Here is an 18406-nt window from a genome sequence, read left to right as displayed (position 1 = left end):
ACTGGCACAACCCCCACACACACCCACCACCTCGGGTTGGGCCGGCCATGTGAAAAATCATTACAGCAGATATAGCAGCATTTTGCAGGGTTGGGGATTAAAGTTTCGCTTTGTTTTGTGCGATATCACTACAAGAAGAGACATCAGAGACATCCTCAACATTCTTGTCCAAGGAGACTTCACCAGTAAGTAATAAAAAAAAATTGCAAATACGTAACGTGTGTGATACTGTAATGGTTATCTCTGATATCCTGCCTGCTATTGATAATATGACCGTGGCTAATGATGAGATGACCGACTGGGACAAGCAGCAGAAACTTGACAAATACTTTGGTGTTCATCTGCTTCTCACTAGTGTTCGCCGAGCTCACAGAAAACTTGGGTAGAAGTTTGGAAAGACTCGTGTCTGCCCAATGATGAGAGACTGCAGTGAGGATGCAAGGCTAGGTCAAGCTCCTCAGTGAATGGAGTCAGGGGCGATATGGCATGATTTGTTGTTTATAGACGAGCTCTGGAGCACTATGCCGACAAAGTTTCCACAAAAAGGGACATTTTGTTTCCAAACCACAGCCTAAACATCCATTAAATGTCTGGGGAAGCATTTCGAGATCAGGGCATATTGTAATTTTTGAAGGAATTATGGACAGACAGTTTTTTCAAAATTCCATCATCAAAGAAACCATATATAAGAAAGTATTTTAGACCGGATCATCACTTCTTCCAGGATAACGATCCAAAGCACACTGATGCTGCATCCTGCATTACGTCAGAAGGAATCAACTGGGTGACGACCCTGCCAGAGTCACCAGGTTTAAACCCTATTGGGCTTGTCTGCCACTCCATGAAAGACTTCATCCGAAAGGAGTTTGTTTGTTTCTCGAGTCAAGTCTTGGTGTAATAGAGACAAGTCTCTTCAGATCCTTCTTCACTAATGCTATCATGGTGTAAATTATTAACGTACTGATGTACTTCACTTGAGGACAAAAATACACCATGTGTCTGTTTAGTACAGTATTTTTTTTCAACAGCTGTGTTCATAGGTTTATTCAGCTATTTACAAGACAACGTTGTTGCACTAACGGTTAAAGTGACACAGGTGTGTGTGCTTCCATATTCGTCAGGTTTGTCTGATTTGGCTTTAATACAAACACATTTGTGCGTTGGCAGGTCAAAAGAACCCAATGCAATTAGCACCATCTAACAGTCAGTAGTGGACAATGTCAGTACATTCTTCATTGATATTTCTCACCTTTCACTTTTCTTAAGTTTGTCTTTGTTCTTTTAATGAAGTTCTTAAAACCCAAAGCATTTTTTTTAACTGAAAAAGAAATAAATATGGGTCACATAAAAATACCACAGACGCAATTGATCAAGTGTTTAATTGTTGTTGTCATTTGTTTCTATGACCAATGATAATAATAAAATAAATAATAAGAATAATAAAATAGTGTGTGAATAAGTGTATGGGTGTACCCCGCCTCGTGCTGTAAGCCTCTTAGGGTAGGCTCCAGGCCTCCCGTGACCCTGAACACAGGATAAAGTGGTGTAGAATATGAGTGAGTGAGTAAGAATAAAAACAATAATAATTATTATTAAAACTGTTTTGCAGCAGTGACCATTGTTAAGTGTTATATAACAATTAAAACATACGAAGATGATTGAAAAAAAATTTTTTTTTCAAAAGTAGTCAAAGTTCAACAGTAATTTAATAAACCTGGGAAAGATATGTTGCAGGTCAATAAAATAGCTAAATAACATTATCAGTCTCTAACTAATAATTTTATATTAATACTTATGTATTTAAATTAAAGTATGCATTTTTAAAAACTCAAAGTAGGAACAGTTTAGGTTTTTGTTCTGCCCTAAGTGTCAGATGTTGTCTCCCTCCAGTAGCTCCAAAAGGCCAGTCATCACCCGTCTGACCCAATCCTCCACAGCAGAGCTCTGCTTATAGAGAACAGGAGAATTTAGTAAAGTCAGCACAATTTAAACTGTCCAAAAGATTTCTTGGTTCAATTTTATGACATAGTTCATTACCAGTACAAATAATGGTACAGTAGTAAATTCTCCTTCTTAAAGATTTCTAGAGTTATTACAAAAGTGAGCATTATGTGGATAACGTATACAGTGCTGTGATGGTGACACAGTTAATTCACTTATCATGCCATGTAGCTAACTGCAACTAATCATTCCATGCAGCTACACTGTATATAGATGATTAATGTGACGTGTCTTTTTGCTGTGTCTGTTTAAAGCCAGACCTCAGGTCATGTTATTTAGGCAGTATTTATTATGTGCTGCTGGGAAGACTTCAGCTATGGACTTCCTTTATTGAGAAGTCTGTGGCGTGTACAGACATCAGCTCTGTTGCTAAATCGTTTACCCCCCAACGCCCCCCCCCCCTCCTGCATTGAATTCCCGTCAAGCTTTAAGGAGGTGCATATAATACAAAGAGCAAAAGGGGAAAACCATTTATTAGCACACACAAAGAAAAAGAGAGACTGCACTGTTAAAAAGACAGGAGGTAAATAAGTATTTTTGTGTTTATTAAAATAACTGCTTTTCTTTTTATAACAGACATGTAATGGGATCAGTCTTTGTTTTAAAGTCTGGTTACAGCATGAAAACACTTTTAACTGGTTTCCTTTAGTTAGTTTGCCTTGCAAATTGGGTGATTATGGACCATTTTACTTTGTAGATTTACCTCTAATGTCATGTTCAGAGTAAATACAAAGATTGTTTTGGGAAATGAAGAAAAAAAACAAAGATTCTGAGAAATGTACCAAAGTGAAAGTAAAAATGATGTGTTAAAATTAGAAGTATGCAGAGAAAAAAAATTTTCTCAAGTAAATGTTGTTACCATTGAATGATCTTAACGTTTTAACTGAGGAAATGTATTTTATTGTGTGTTTAAAAAAGTTTTTCTGTTTTGCCTGAAATCTATCTAAAATCTAACCAAAGTGCTCTCAGGGATATGAAGGATGTCTTCTTTAAAGTTGTGAGGTTTTTTCTATTTGCTCTGTTTAACATAATCAAAATGAGTGTCTGCTTCAAGCATAATAAAACAGACACTTGGGATAATATGGCTCAATATGTTACCATCTTAGTGTAAGTGTTATCAAATGCTGTCAAAGAACATTTAAAGCTTTAATTTAATGAATTTATTTATTGGTTCATTTTAATAGCGACCAAATATAAACGCAACTTGTAGTGAAGTTTCTGGTTAATAAGGCATAAAAGCGATTGAGATTTACAGAAGACATCAGTAGATTGCAGTGGTTCCTGTGAAGATTCTTTTTGCGGAACAACACTTGCACATGGCAGAAATTCGGCTGGGAGTTATCACTAATCCTTGTACAGTCTTGACCTCGCTCTAAACCTTTCCATATATTTGGGCCATTAAATAAGTTCCTGGGATGCCAGCATTTCATACAGAAAGTTTCAGATACTTCAGATTTTACAGCTTTTTAGCTGGTATTAATACTTTGCCTATGCAGGATACTTCTTGATAGAGGAAACAGCTGAATATCTTGGGTTGGGGTAGTCAGGGTTAAACAAAATATGTGCACACATGCTGACTATACGAGTGAGGCATGCTAACTGAGCATTGGAGACGATTACCCACAATCCCACAGCGAGAGAGAAAAGAACCTTCGGCTCAGTTGTGATCATGTGACGCTCAGTAGACAAAGCATATAGGTACTAATCATACAAGACCTTGCTTGTTTAACAAGTAAAAATGTATTAAAAGATTTGTTCATCTTGCAAAATACTCTCAGACTAAGTTACTCGCAATCCAATGCTTTATATTACAATGGAACCTCAATTTACAGGCATAATTCGTTCGGGAAACAATCGTAAATCAAAGCATATTTTCCCATAAGAAATAATGGAAATTAAGATTATTCGTTCCACAGCCCAAAAAAAAAATATATATATATATAAAAAAATTAACACGAAATATAAAGTAAAAATAAAACAAATTACCCTGCACTTTACCTCAAAAAAGTAAAAATAAATCTCTACAGATAAGTGTTTCCATTTATGCACACAGGCGCTGTGTGTGTGTTTTTCTCTCTCTTGCGCTGCGAAGTGTGTGTTATTTGTGTGCGCGCATGTAATTTGACACCATGCCGGTTGTGTGTAAGTGAAGCACCCCCTCTCTAAGGAAAGAGAAAAACCGTTGGCTCAGTTGTGATCACATGACCACAAAACAAGAAGCGCACGCGTGATACATAATACTCGGTGCTCGTAAACCAAGACTTGTTTGTTTCTCAAGTCAAAATTAATTTAAAATCTTTGCTCGTATTGCAGAACACTCGCAAACCGCGTTACTCGTAATCCGAGGTTTTACTGTACTTGAATTTTTTTCTTAGGATTAAAAAAAATCTTGGATTTGGTAAATATAATACCACAGATGACTTCATTTTTGTGTATTTTAAGATCGAGGAAATATTTGATAATAGAAAGATAAATTTATTTGTGGTAGAGTGACTTGAGGTTGTATCATTATATTCATCAGCAGTTGTTTATATACTGCTCTAGAAGCACTCAATTTTCTGCTTGTTTGGCATTTTCTTGATGGTTATGAGGCAGTTAAAAAATCTTCTGTAAAAGCCATTTTTTATTTTGTGCCAACCTCTGATTGTGGTTTGGCAGTTGACTCCTCATTTTATACCATGTGATATGGGTAGCTACAACCTTGAGATTCCACTGTGTCTCATCTTAATCGTGGTATCCATGTTTTTTTAAGAACATGATTTTCAGCTCATGTGATAGATGGGTATTGGTTCCTCATCCTGGTGGTTGTTATTTAATGATGTATCTTGATCAGCTGCTTAAGGTTTTCCAACTTCTTCCTATTCTTTTTGGCTTCTTGCTATCACAAAAGGGTGGCATTTTGGCAGTTAAATCATCCATTGAAAGCTTCCTCCAGAGATCCTTGTTTAGCTTGACCCACGATAGGTGAGGTCTGTCACCTATTTTCATTCACTTGTCCAGAGGGCGATTTTTCATTGAGTGGTTAATAATGTTTCTTTTCTTCATCTGTTCTTTCTACTGATAATTCCACTGATGGCACAAGTGGTGAATCTAGGGTTATTAGATGGTTGTTCATTTAGGGTTATTTTTCTCTTCCTGTTTTTCATTATACTCACTGAATAGAAGTGAATAGCTTGGGGTGTCTGAGTCCAGACTGGATTTGGGCTGTTGTTGGGTGTTTGTTTTTTTTTTCTTTGTTTGGTGGATAACGTGTATAAATTCCGTTTTCTTTTTAAAATGGCCAAAATAGTGTTGGCAATCTTGAAACAGATTTTGGAAGCTGCTCGAAACCTAGAAACCATGTTATTGATGTCACATTTTGTACGACCATTTCTTCTCACATTATACCAAATGTTGATATTATTTTATTTACAGATTAAAAATCCAGAGTTTTTTTTTTAAAGATGGCCAGTGCTCCTATACCACTTAATAATGTGGGAAGTGGCTACAGAATCGTCACTCAAGTTGTTCCCTCATCAACAGTTCCAGTTGCAGCAGAACAAAATTCATCTCAGACTCAAAGCCCTCTGCAGAAATTCCTGAAAGGAGAACCTAAAGTGCTGGGTGTAAGTTTCACTATTACATCACAGTCAAAAGGAAATACATTTTTGAAGTGTGGCTTAAGTATTTGTCTATTAAACACAGAAGTTCTTAAAGAAGTTCTGTATATAATGATGAAATATGAAATAGTAACTTCAATCATAAAGCATTAACTTAACATTTTTACCTTGTGTTAATCTTGGTATTTTTTATATAATGACAAAATCTAATAAATGAATACAGAAATAAACATAACTGATAACTTTGTTAACATAATTATAGTGATATACTATAGTATGCATGACCATATAGAGAAATTATCAATTTGTGCATTTACCCTGGCTTTGTTTCAACACCCTTACACAATATCGCATCACTTATTTCCATCCAGAGTTGCATTAGTTATTTGGCGAAATCTTGTGTTGATGATTGGGAGAGTCATACTATTTTGTAAGGTCTTCTCCAGCACACCCTCAAGACTTATAAAGAGGTCAAGATCAGAACTCTTTAGTGGTCAATTCATGTGTAAAAATGATTCCTCATACAGCCAGAATAACTCCTTCATAATCTGAGTCCTTGGATATGGCTGTTCCATCTGGGAAGAAAAACTGCATAGATGTAATAACTTGGTCATTCAGTAAATTCAGGTCATCCCTGACTTTATTTTATTGCCACATTATGTTGCTGAGCCTATACCTGACCAAGTGAATCACCCCAGATCATGTTATCGGACTGTACTTTCCATTTAGTGAAAAAAAAAATAGTGGAAGATATAAGGGATAAAGCAATCATGCCACTGTAATTTATTTAGGATCATGCCTGATATGGGCTAACACCATTGATCCATTTTCCCAGTAGAACATTAAGCAGACCATCACACTCACTCACAATTGCGTCCCCAGATAAACAATGCCAGGTATGAATAAGTTGTTAAAGAAGGCAGGACAAAACAGACCAAGACACCTTTTTTCATGGTATCAAGGCCCATTTATGATGCTTGCATGTGCACAATAGAAGCTTTTATGGTGTACTTTGACCGGTCCCAGGGCTCGAAATTACTTTTTTTATTTGGTAGCACTGGTGCTCCCAACTTCAAAAAAATAGGAGCACCAGCAAAAATTTAGGAGGACCCACCAAAAATTAATGACCACCACAACTACAAATTGTATATTAACAGATTTCTTTAATTTGAAAACAACACCAATCAACACTAACAACAAACAGCTACAACAAATCACTGAAGCTTACATATCCTGTGACCAGGATTTGAAATTCGGTCTTCTGCCTCTTCTTGGAGTTTGACTGATACACCTCCCTTCTTCCCAAGATTTACAGCTGCTCCATCAGCTCCCATAGCCACTGTCCACTGCATCCAGTTGTGGCATGACTTTCCAAGACCAGCAAATGCTGACTTAGTGGCTGCATAGATTCCTAAAATATTTCCCACTAGTTTAATACATATTTAAATGGGTCTAACATCATTAACACTTTAACAAACAAATCCATTTATTATATAAAAACCAACAAACACATTCAGTAAGACACTCAATACAATTTTTAAAAGTTAAATTAATATAGTAGACTAATATACATGCAATAACAAATCAGCTATTAAATAATTAGAAAAAAAGAAGAAGAAGACACAACTCACCATCAGCATTAGCATGTTTCACCTCAACATGCCCGACGAGGATGGTTGTGGGCAGTCCGCCAAGCAGGATGCGGACATACACAATCACTCCTTGACAGACAGGTCAGTTTCTCCATCGATCATGAATGAGTTGTACTGGGCTGATGCTACTTTAACTGCAGTGTTCTCACGGAGGGTATCTGCTATTACGCCGATGATATTGGCACGTGACTTGTCATTTGCATATGTCATGTTAATTGCAATACCGTTCTTTTTCATTAGCTGCAACATGGGTTTCAATTTAGTAAAGGCGAGCTCTTCTTTGGCGATAGTGTATGCCGTGTTAAATTTTACGTTCAGTTCTGCCAACTGTGCGGAACGGCTGGCAGTATCCAGTTGATTAAAAGCCTCAACGATCGAACCTGTTGAAACTGAACTTTTTGCTACACACTTGTCCCTACATTTCTTGTGTTTGGCACTCTCACCGTGTTTGACCAAGCTCTCGCGCTTAAAGTGCGTAGATTCAGTGGCAAACGCTATGTTACCTGCAAACTGCGTCCCACAGGTTTTACAGTGAATGCAGTGCATAGAGCCATTTTCATAGCGGAGCCACTCGAAGTCTTTCAGCTATTTCCTCCAAAAACTGTACGCCTTCTTTTCTGCTGGTGAATCAACATTCACTACATGATCACTATCACTAGCGGCATTATTTGTAACGTTATATGGTTTGCAAAAGAAATGAGTCAGTGTTCTTTTCATTTTCCCTCTTCTTCACTTCTTTAAATTTAAATTTCCCTGCTGTAGTTAGCGCCGTCACCTGACTGAGTGATTGACAGCTCTCAGCGGCAGAACGTCATCGTATCAGCATTCAGCGCACAGAACACATACATACTGTTAACGTATTAATCTGTTTAATTTGTAGAGAAATTAAAACAGGTCGCACAGCAACAATTACATGCACTCGCACCAATGCTCCCAAATATATTTTGAGGTCGCATAGATGAAATTTCGGGAGTATATGCGACCAAAATGGTCGCAATTCCGAGCCCTGGGTCCTGAAGATACACAGCCCTATAGAAAGCAGTATGTTGTGACACATTCCTCCTAAACAACATTAACATTATTAGTAGCCCTCAGTCCTCAAATTTTCAGCAGACAAGATGGATTTCATTAATCAACACCCTGTCCCACATCTCACACATCTGACTGTCTAATTAGACTTCATGAACAGCTTAATATACAGTATAGGACAAAAATAAATATATAAACAAAATAGTACTTATTATATTTTTTTAAAAAGTGTGTGTGTTTAACCACAGGCCGTCCAAATAATGATTGGTTTGTTGACCATATTGTTTGGTATCGTGATGGCGGTCCCTGGTTGGACCATCAGCGTGTTCTCTGGAGTTGTGTTCTGGGGCTCACTGATTGTAAGTTTTTTAATTCTGTTTTTTTTTTTAAACTTCAAATGTACTGTGTGTATATATAGAGTTAAAATGTTTCAAATCTGCACTTACAGCACATCAGCGCGGGTTCTCTGGCTGTTTCAGCGAGCAACAAGCTTAATGCCTGTGTGGTACGTAATCACCAACAGCGTCTTTCAAAATGAAACTGCACATAGATTGCTTTTCTGTTTGTCTTTTCAAGTAAGATTTTGATTTTTTTTATTTGCTAAGGTATTTTTTCTTACGCCCTCAGTGTCTTTTTTCTTTGAATCATTTTCTTAACTGATTTACCTTGATTTTGTCTTCTGTTTGTGTGTTTGCCTTTTCAGGTGAGGGCCACTATGGTGCTGAATATCTTTACCGCGATAGCTGCAGGAATCGCCATCATCATTCTTTCTATAGATTTGGTGATACCTCATGGCTGCTACTATTATGGTTACAGTTATAGTTGCGCTGATTACATCGCAAGGGTATGATTTATCAATTCCTTATCATTTTAGTGTAAAATGTGGCAGGGAAAGAATAGGCAAAAAAATAAACAAACAAAACAATACCGTGTAATAAAAGGTAAAGAAAAATATATTAAGCATTTGAAATATTATTTAAGTAAATACAGTAAAACCTTGGATTACGAGTAACGCGGTTTACGAGTGTTTCGCAAGACGAGCAAAAATTTCTAATAAAATTTGATTTGGAGCATTGTCTTGGTTTACGAGCACAGAGTATCATGTATTACGCATGCGCTTCTTGTTTTGATGCCGAGCGGGTTTTCTCTCTCTTGAGCTGCGGAATTCTAGGTAAGAGTCTTAGTGCTCATCTTTTACTGGTATAATCAACATCCATGCATGCATGTACTGTTTACTATAACACTGTGACCACATGTGTGTGTAAAACATATTGTAGCGTTTTACCGCCGGAAAGGATGTTGTAGAGACAAGTGAGCTTAATTGCTGCCCAATGCAATGGCTGGGAGTACTTTATTTTGCACACAGCATGTATAGCATGAGCAGCACATTCACACGAGAATTTACATTCAATTTAGCCTTAGCATAAACCGGAGCATATTCAACAGGTCACACACAAACATGGCCGAAGCCACTAACCCAAACACCCTTCCCCAACAGGGTGAACACATTGCAAACCCCCCGCAATGCATGATGGTCGTCAGCTGCCGCCCCAGCTACGCCAAATATGCTATGTGTGTGCGTGCACGTAATTTGACACCGTACCTGGGGGTCAGTTTCTGTGAGGAGAGAGAGAGTGTGTGTGTGGGGGGGGGCGTCCACACACACTCTCTCTCTCTCTCTCTCTCTCACGCGCAGGGTAAAGTGTGTGTGTGTGTGTGTTTGTGTGAAACAGAGAGGAGGTGCTTCATATACACATATATGTTTTACTTTACAGCAGTAATTCCATTTTTAAGCGCTCACATGAGTGTCATTAGCGATGTTCCTTGTTATTTTTCCAGACAAAACAGTCTTTCCATTAATGTGTTTATGTGAAATTCAAATAAGTAATGTTTACTGTGTAATAAAGGTTCATTAGAAGGTTAAAAATCAACTTTCTCCCTCAGCCTCTCTTATGTGTGTGCGTGCGCGTAATTTGACAATTTGCCGGTTCACACACTCTTTCTCGGGACAGGAGGGGCTTCACACACACACACACACACACACACACACACACACAGCGTAAAACACTTAAACAAAAACACTCATCTGTCGGGATTTCTTTTTACTTTTTTAAAAAGGTAAAGTGCAGGTTAATTTGTTTTAGTTCTACTTTATATTGTGTGTTAATTATTTTTATGTATTTGTTTGGGCTGTGGAACGAATAATTTGAGTTTCAATTATTTCTTATAGGAAAATTAAATTTGGTTTACGAGTGTTTTGGAAAATGAGCCCGCTTCCGGAACGAATTATGCTCGTAACCCGAGTTAAAGAATTTTCTAAATTTTTTAATTAAATAGGCTTTGTATTTGTAGCTGTATTTTTGTATTGTGGATCTTTATTTCAGAGCCGTACCAATGGAATCAGTGGAGTTCTACTGGTTTTCTCTCTGCTCCAGCTTGCCATCTCTATTGCAGTTTCCGCCTTCACTTGCAAAGCCACCTGCACCGATCAACCTACTGTAAATAAATTTTCATTAATAATTGATTTATTAATTTATTTATTTAAGTATATATAAAAGTGTATGTGGAGTCAAATGCAGGCTAATTGGATAGCGAACAGGGTTCGAACCACACACCTTGGTGTTAAGAGTGCCCCCCTCTGTCAGTGGATTGTGTCTAGTGTGTTATTGGGGAATTCGAAGTTTGTGTACTGACGTGTGACCAAAACAAACTTCAAAATCTACTGTGTTCCTGCAGGAAACTGCAAATAAAGATGGTGTTTCCTTATCAGTGTTTTTTTGCTACTTTTGCAGTAAGGCTTTGGAATGTGTTGGGAAGGCTTTACATTGTGGGGTGTGTCAACCATCTTGCTAGCTACTATAGTATGTCACTGTCATTAATGACATAATAAATACAAAGTCATGAGAAATGTGGACAGATACCAATGCAAACAAATGCTTAAATGGAAAGAAAATGAAAAAAAAGATAATAGGATTTACCATGACAAGTTGTCGAAGGATGCCAGGGACTGGTATTTGGAGAAGATGCAACTTGTAAATGATTTGAATCCATATTACTAACAAATGAAAGCCAAACACAATTGATAAATGTTCAGAAGACTAAGCAAACAGGCTACATACACCTGACTGCAAGTGTGGATGGGCAGTCTAGAGCAAAACAAAGCAGGTGGTGTCCAACATGGCAATTTCGAAGAATGCACTTTGCTGTGATGTCAAGATCCCAAATCGATGTGTAATGAGATGTGTGTTATTAAACTGTGTTCAAATTTCTGATCTCTCACTAGAAACCATCTGGCTTTCTGACTCATAATTATGACTTGCAGAGGCTAATTATTTGTAGACTTTTGTAAACTTCTTCCAATTAGGTGCACAAGATAATAAGTAAGAACAAGAAATAACGGCTTTATTTATTGCTTATATATTTTTTTCTGTTTACTTGCTAAATACTAAAATACTTTAGCCAGTTAAATGTTCATATAATCAAAATGCTTGTTCAATCTATTTTTAGTATTATTTGTAGTGAATATAACATCCATTTTGTTTCCAACTTCAGATGACTGAGTTAGTGTGAACGCACTAGGCAGGCCCAAATGGAAGTGTAGTTGTCATGAGTAAATATAGAGACTCCCTAGGGTATATATTACTCTTACTGTTAAATGTCTTTCATTTACATGTCTACTTAAGGAAAATACAGAAATACCTACAAATTACTCAAGTATAAAAACGTATATTATCCCACGGTAGTCTTTTTTATAGTAAAAGCTTTCTCTCCAACCAGATCTGCTTCTGATTACAAATACCTGTAACATTTTTAGTCATGTTTCAAGTCATATAGAGCCCTCCAAAATTATTGTCACCCCTTGTGCTCTTAGGCTTCTAATAATTTTGTTGTTGTTGTTGTTGTTGCAGGAGCATAATCTCACACTGAATTTAAAAATACAGGGTTTTTTTTATAAAAATCACCTGTTCTACAATTATTGGCACCCCTAACAATTCTGATAAAATAAATGTAATTTAAGCATTTTTAAAAATTTGTATCATAGTTTATAAAGTTGATCAGGGTATTTAGAAACATTTTATTAATAATTCATGACTTCATCTTTTTTCCTGTGATATAAATATAACATGACTCAGAGGCGTATATCTCTTATCCACTCTTCAACATGGGAAGAACAAGAAAACACCTAATTCAAGTAAGGCAGATGTGTGTCAACCTTCATAAGTCAGGCAATGGCTACAAGAAAATAGCCACTTGCCTAAACTTGCCCAAATCCACAGTCAGAGAAATCATTAAGAAGTTTAAAACAACTGGAACAGTGACATACAAGGCTGGACAAGTGTATTTTGCCACCTTGCCTAGTGAAAAGAGAAGAATCGTTTCGGGTTACTTTGCTGTAACCCTGTTCCCTGAAAAGGTGGGAATGAGATGCTGCGTGAAAATGCTATGGGGACATCTATCTGTGTTGCCGGTTGTGAAGCATGTGTGTAACAAACACGCCAAATTTTGGCATATATAACCTCAGTCAGGTGACGTCATCTGATGAAGTGCACCTGCAGGTTATAAATAAGAGTGAACTGGAAACATTCCTCAGATCAATTTTGTCTGAAGGATGTCCAGTCACGCAGGCACTGCGGCATTGGAGTGCAGCATCTCGTTCCCGCCTTTTCAGGGAACAGGATTACAGCAAAGTAACCCGAGACGTTCCCTTTCAAAGGCTACACTCGATGCTACACGCCGCACTGCAAGTGTCTGGACCCCAAGGTTGTGTAGCGTGTGCGCACAAGGCCGAGGAGGTCTCAGAACTGTATCTGGGAGGCTGACTCGAAGGACCCGTGAGCCCGGAGTAGCATGAACATCCAGACTATAAAATCTAACAAATGTGTGCAGAGAGGACCAACCTGCCGCGTCACACACTTGCTGCAGGAGAATACCTTTTGCCAGCGCAATAGATGAGGTGATTCCCCAGGTTGAATGAGCCCTAATTTCTAGAGGCAAAGTAAGCCCACGCACCTCATAGGAGAGGGCAATAGCATCTCTCACCCGGTGTAACAAGGTCTGTGTAGTGACGGCCGCCCCTGGGTTGCACCCCCCATAGCATATAAAAAGCTGCTCTGACTTACGCTACTCGCTGGTGCGGTGGAAGTGAATCTGAAGAGCACTTACTGTGTTCAGTACATGAAGTTTCTCCAGCTCCGAAGCTGTAACAGGCGGAGGACAGAAGGCTTCAAAAACAACAGGGTGCATGGTTGAGAATGAAACTTTCGGAAGATAGTTCGGGTGTGGATGAGAGGTAATGGCCATCAAAAAAAACATCTTAAGAGTCAGAAACCTTACAGGCGCTGACTCTAGTGGTTCGAAAGGGGTGTCAATTAGACCTTCGAGCACGATAGATAAATCCCACAAAGGGACCGTGGCTCTAGTGGGTGTCCTCAACCGTTTAGCTCCACAAATGAACGGGCAACTAAAAAGTGTGTTCCCACAGTAACCCCATCAATCAGAATGTGGCAGGCTGGAATAGCAGCTACGTACGTCCTGAGAATACTAGGGCACAAGCCCAAGGACAAGTTTTCTTGCAGAAACTCCAGAACTGAAACAATTCGGCAGTGGACTGGGTCTACCTGCTTCGTCATGCACAAACTTTCAAATACCTTCCATTTAAGGGCATAAGCTCTCCTAGCTATGGACTAGCTTGATTTTCTTGAAAGTGTTGAGAATGGATTCCACACAAGCAGGAGACAGCTGTGCCCGCCTTACGATCGAATCCCATGTGACACCCAAATAAGTTGTCCTCTGAACAGGAAAGAGCACGCTTTTCGTGGCGTTGGGTCTCAATCCTAAGAAACAAAGATAAGCTAGGACGACATCCTGATGTCGAAGCGCTAGCTACTGAGACTGGGCCAGCCAGTCGGGCAGGTAAGAGAGCTAAACCAAATGGAAGGACCCGATACTGGTAAGCTTCGCCCCCGAAAGCGAACCTCAGGAACCTCCTGTGTTGTGGCAATATTTCTATATGAAAGTATGCATCCTTCACATTCATTGTCACAACTCAATCGTTTGGTAGGATTTGAGAACAATCACTTTGACAGTCAACATTTTGAAGCTGTATTTATTTATTTTTAGATAGCGGTTCAGCCCGTGAAAATCTAAAAATTGGACGCAGCCCCCTGTTTCTCTTGAGAACCAAGAAATACCGACTGTAGTAGCCTCACTCTTTGTCTGATAGGGTAAAATGTTCTATTTAATACAGTAAATGTTCTTTCCCAGCAACTTCTGTCTCTTTCCGGTTTCACGAAAGTGGAGACCATGCCGTTGAAACGCGGAGGGTGATGTGAGACTGAATCCTGTGGCTTCCTTCTACAGTGCTCAGTACCCAAGGAGATATACTTGGCAGTAGCTTCCATGCTGCCAGTTTCTCTGAAAGAAGAAAAGGTCTCGGCGGCTTGGTTAAACGGAGGGGGTTGTTAGATGTTCGGAATCCTGAAACATGGCAGGGAAAAACCGAAGAGCTAATGCTTTATTGGAGACTCCTGTTGCCCGAAACACCCGTGGTGGTGGAGCATGAACACCGACCTCCTGGGGATGCCAGAGAACACTTCATGCTCAAAAAGAAATTCTACATGCCTCTTCCCATTAGGGGGCCACCCCCTGGTCCTGGGCACATGAACCTCAGGACTTGTTTGTGAAAAAGACAGTATGCCAATCCGACTTCTTTAAGGCGGATTGCACCGCACCCCAATCTTTACGAGGTGGTGCCCGGCTCAAAACACTCTCCTTGTGTGCTTCACGCCTCGCAAGAGTCAGACCCGGTCGAGACTAGGTGGCCGACATTCCCGACTCCTGAGCACGGCGGGGGAGGAATTTCCTGAAGACTTGTTCATATAACTTTGCCTCATGAACCTAGTGGCGATCGAGTGAACGGCGTTGCCAAACAGGCCGGACAGTGAGATGGGGGCATCAAGGAGGAATGTACGATCCTTATCCTTGATGCCCGTCTATCTTCCAGAGTCCCGCCAAGTCTCTCAGCAGGTCAGCCTGGTAGGCTTGCAAAACCGTCATGATGTGCAGTGGAGCACCAACATGACCTGCTGCCTGAAAAGCTTTTTCCTCCGGGGAAGATGAAAGTCTACACAGCTGGGAAGGAAATGTTAGCTTTCAAGGAGGATGATGTCTAGCTTTTGTTGTTGTTGTGTTTATTATTGTTGAAGTGAGAATCATTAAGTTTGTAAAAGTAAAGTAGCCAAGTTTATGAATGCTCTAAGAGAAGAGCTTTTGTTTTGTTTCCTGTAAATAACTATATCAAATAAAGAGAACTTGAGAAACATCATGCCTCTGCAAGTTATGCCACACTCACGCCAGCCGCGGAATCATGACAATTAGAAGCCTAAAACACATCTTAACCAGGGGTGCCAATAACTGTAGAGGGTGCTGAACAATTCTGCAAAATTCATGCTTTAAATACTACACATCACTGCAGTCATGCATAGATGTAGCTACATAAAAACACAGATATTTTTCATAGAATTTGGTGGAGTAAAAGTAAAACGTATTTTTTAATTCAACTATTCAGGTGAAGTACACATGTAAAAAATATACTTAAGTACAGTAACAAGGTAAATATACTCAGTTGCCTCCCACCTCTGTTGATAGGAATGGAGAGTAGTTTTACCATATTGTGAGGTGCTGAGGAATTCTGGGAGTTGGAGTCCAGGACAATAAACAGTGCTGATGTGAAATTTAGCCTTTATATTTATCTAAGATCAATAATGATCCAGAATATTGCAAATACTGAACAATTTGGGTTGTTGCACCTAATGTCAACTTGTGTAAATATAAGTATTGTGTAATTATGAAGCTCTGTGTATGTGTTAACAGCTGAACATTATCAATGTGGTTCAGAACCCAGACAGTGGTGTTTCTGCGGTCAGTTCCATCCCAGCTTATCAGGCACAACCGGTAAGAGAAACCTGCAGGAGGTTGTCATGAAGAGCTCAAAAAAAAAAAAAATCTATATAATTGGGTGTTTGATTCAATAAAGTCATAACATTCAGGTTTAAAAAAAAAAAACATTTTTTATGAGGTAAATAATAATAATAATAATAATCTAAATAATTTTTTTTTTATCAGAATATTTGTGTTTTTTAAATTATTATGTTAACCATTAATTTACTGGCCTTTAGCTGAAATTCATATCATATTTAGTTACATATCTAATACCAAAAGTTTTTTTATTTTTTTATTCATCCTTTACCAAACATTTGTTTTACAGGGAGTCAGTACAGTGGGTGCTGGTGCCATGAGCTCTCCACCAATGGAAAATCCTCCAGCATACTGTGAGAAAGGCGAGGCATACAACTGAGGATGATTTTAGAAATTATTCTTGTTAATAATTTGAACATTTTTCACTTAACTCAAAATAAAAATCTCACACTCTAGAACTAACTACACGTCTCTGTGTTTACTTTAATAACTAATCACACATTTAATAAAAAGTGCACATTAAATACCTATTTACAAATCAGTATATATTATGTACACAAAGATTTCAAAATGCTTCAAAAACATTCTTAAAAAGTACAGCAATATTAATCAGCTTTCACTAGTTAAAAATATTAATCACTTTTTTTTCACAATTTCTTTTGGTTTGCTGAACACTTATTTACTTTTTTTAATCAAATTAAACCAAAGGAATAGATAAATAAATAAATATACACCACAGCTCTGTGAAATTATGGATCCTAATTGGTCAGAAGGTATTAATTACTCTTTTAGGACAGCAGTTTCTAAACAAAAGTTGGTTTAATATGAACAGGTTTGTACTGATATAAAGTCTGTAATAAAGTCTGATGACATCTACAGAAAATAATTGACACTTTGTAAGTGTTTTCTTTTTTTGTACCATGACAAAAAAGAAGGAATGCTTATTGATTAAGTCAGAACAGGAGCTAAGTTTTAAAGGCAAAGCTTCTACCATTAAAATAACAAGTACCATTGTTATTTTTCTCCATCATATTTCTATTGTTATTAAAACGCTAAAAATATATTAATTAATTAGGGGGGGGGGGGTGTCATGTAGACTCTTTCTGGGTAACATTTAACACTTCTCAGTTCTTTCAAGACAGCAGTGACCAATGATAATAATAAAATTAAATAAATAATAAGAACAATAAAATAGTGTGTGAGTGAGTGTATGTGTGTTTGCCCTGTGATGGATTGGCACTCTGTCCTGGGTGTACCCCGCCTCGTGCTGTAAGCCTCTTAGGGTAGGCTCCAGGCCTCCCGCAACCCTGAACACAGGATAAAGTGGTGTGGAAGATGAGTGTGTAAGTGAGAATAAATTCAATAATAATAATAATAATTATTATTATTATTACTAAAACTGTTTTGCAGCAGTAACCATTGTTAAAAGTGTTATATAACAATTAAAACACACAAACATGATTAAATTTTTTTTTTTTCAAAAGTAGTCAAAGTTAAACAGTAATTTAATAAACCAGGATTTTTTTTTTGTTGCATTTTTCATAAAGGTCAATAAATATCTCAATAGCACCAGGTGCTTATTAGTCTCTAACTGATAATTTTATATTAATACTGATGTATTTATATTAAAGTATGCATTTTTAAAAACTTAAAGTTGGAACAGTTTGTGGAAAATTGTGTCTTGTCTGGATTTAGATAAATCTGTGGGTTATTTATGTGATTAAAATATAATATGAGGTAGTTCACGAGAGATACAAGCTGAGGCTAGATTTATATTTTCTTTTTTCCCCATTTTGGCTGTGACTTTTGCTCAGTAGCGCGAGCGCTTAGTTAACGAAAGTTCGATAAAAACCCTGAAGTGTTTAACCGTTAAGGAGTAAGGGCTCTTTAATACTCAGTAAGTAATATTATTACAGAAATTTACATTAGTTTGGCTGCAGAGTTGCACTAATGCTAATGAGTGTGTTATATCAGTTAATTTATTTGTATAAAACTGCATTACGTAAATCCTCAGTTAATGTAATGCAGACGATTACACAGAAATACTGTGGCTAATACTAACATAAAGTTCAGTAGTTAACATTAGCACAGGCATTTTATTTCCATTCCAGAATTCCCAAAACAGTATTTTACTCTCTGTTGGTAGAT

General features: G+C 37.9%; 1 protein-coding gene across 1 annotated transcript; it reads left to right on the top strand.

Annotated features, from left to right (window-relative positions):
* Positions 1-2451: 2451 nt before the first annotated feature.
* On the top strand, positions 2452-17158 carry LOC128526590 (membrane-spanning 4-domains subfamily A member 8-like). The gene is made up of 8 exons (XM_053498598.1): positions 2452-2524; positions 5416-5606; positions 8530-8640; positions 8730-8786; positions 8985-9125; positions 10666-10779; positions 16154-16234; positions 16548-17158. Exons 2-8 carry the CDS (start codon positions 5445-5447, stop codon positions 16635-16637), a joined length of 756 nt encoding a protein of 251 aa, XP_053354573.1. The 5' UTR covers positions 2452-2524; positions 5416-5444; the 3' UTR covers positions 16638-17158.
* Positions 17159-18406: the final 1248 nt, after the last annotated feature.

Source organism: Clarias gariepinus, chromosome 6, assembly GCF_024256425.1.
Source record: "Clarias gariepinus isolate MV-2021 ecotype Netherlands chromosome 6, CGAR_prim_01v2, whole genome shotgun sequence".
NCBI lineage: Eukaryota > Metazoa > Chordata > Actinopteri > Siluriformes > Clariidae > Clarias > Clarias gariepinus.
This window is presented reverse-complemented; position numbering and strand designations above follow the sequence as displayed.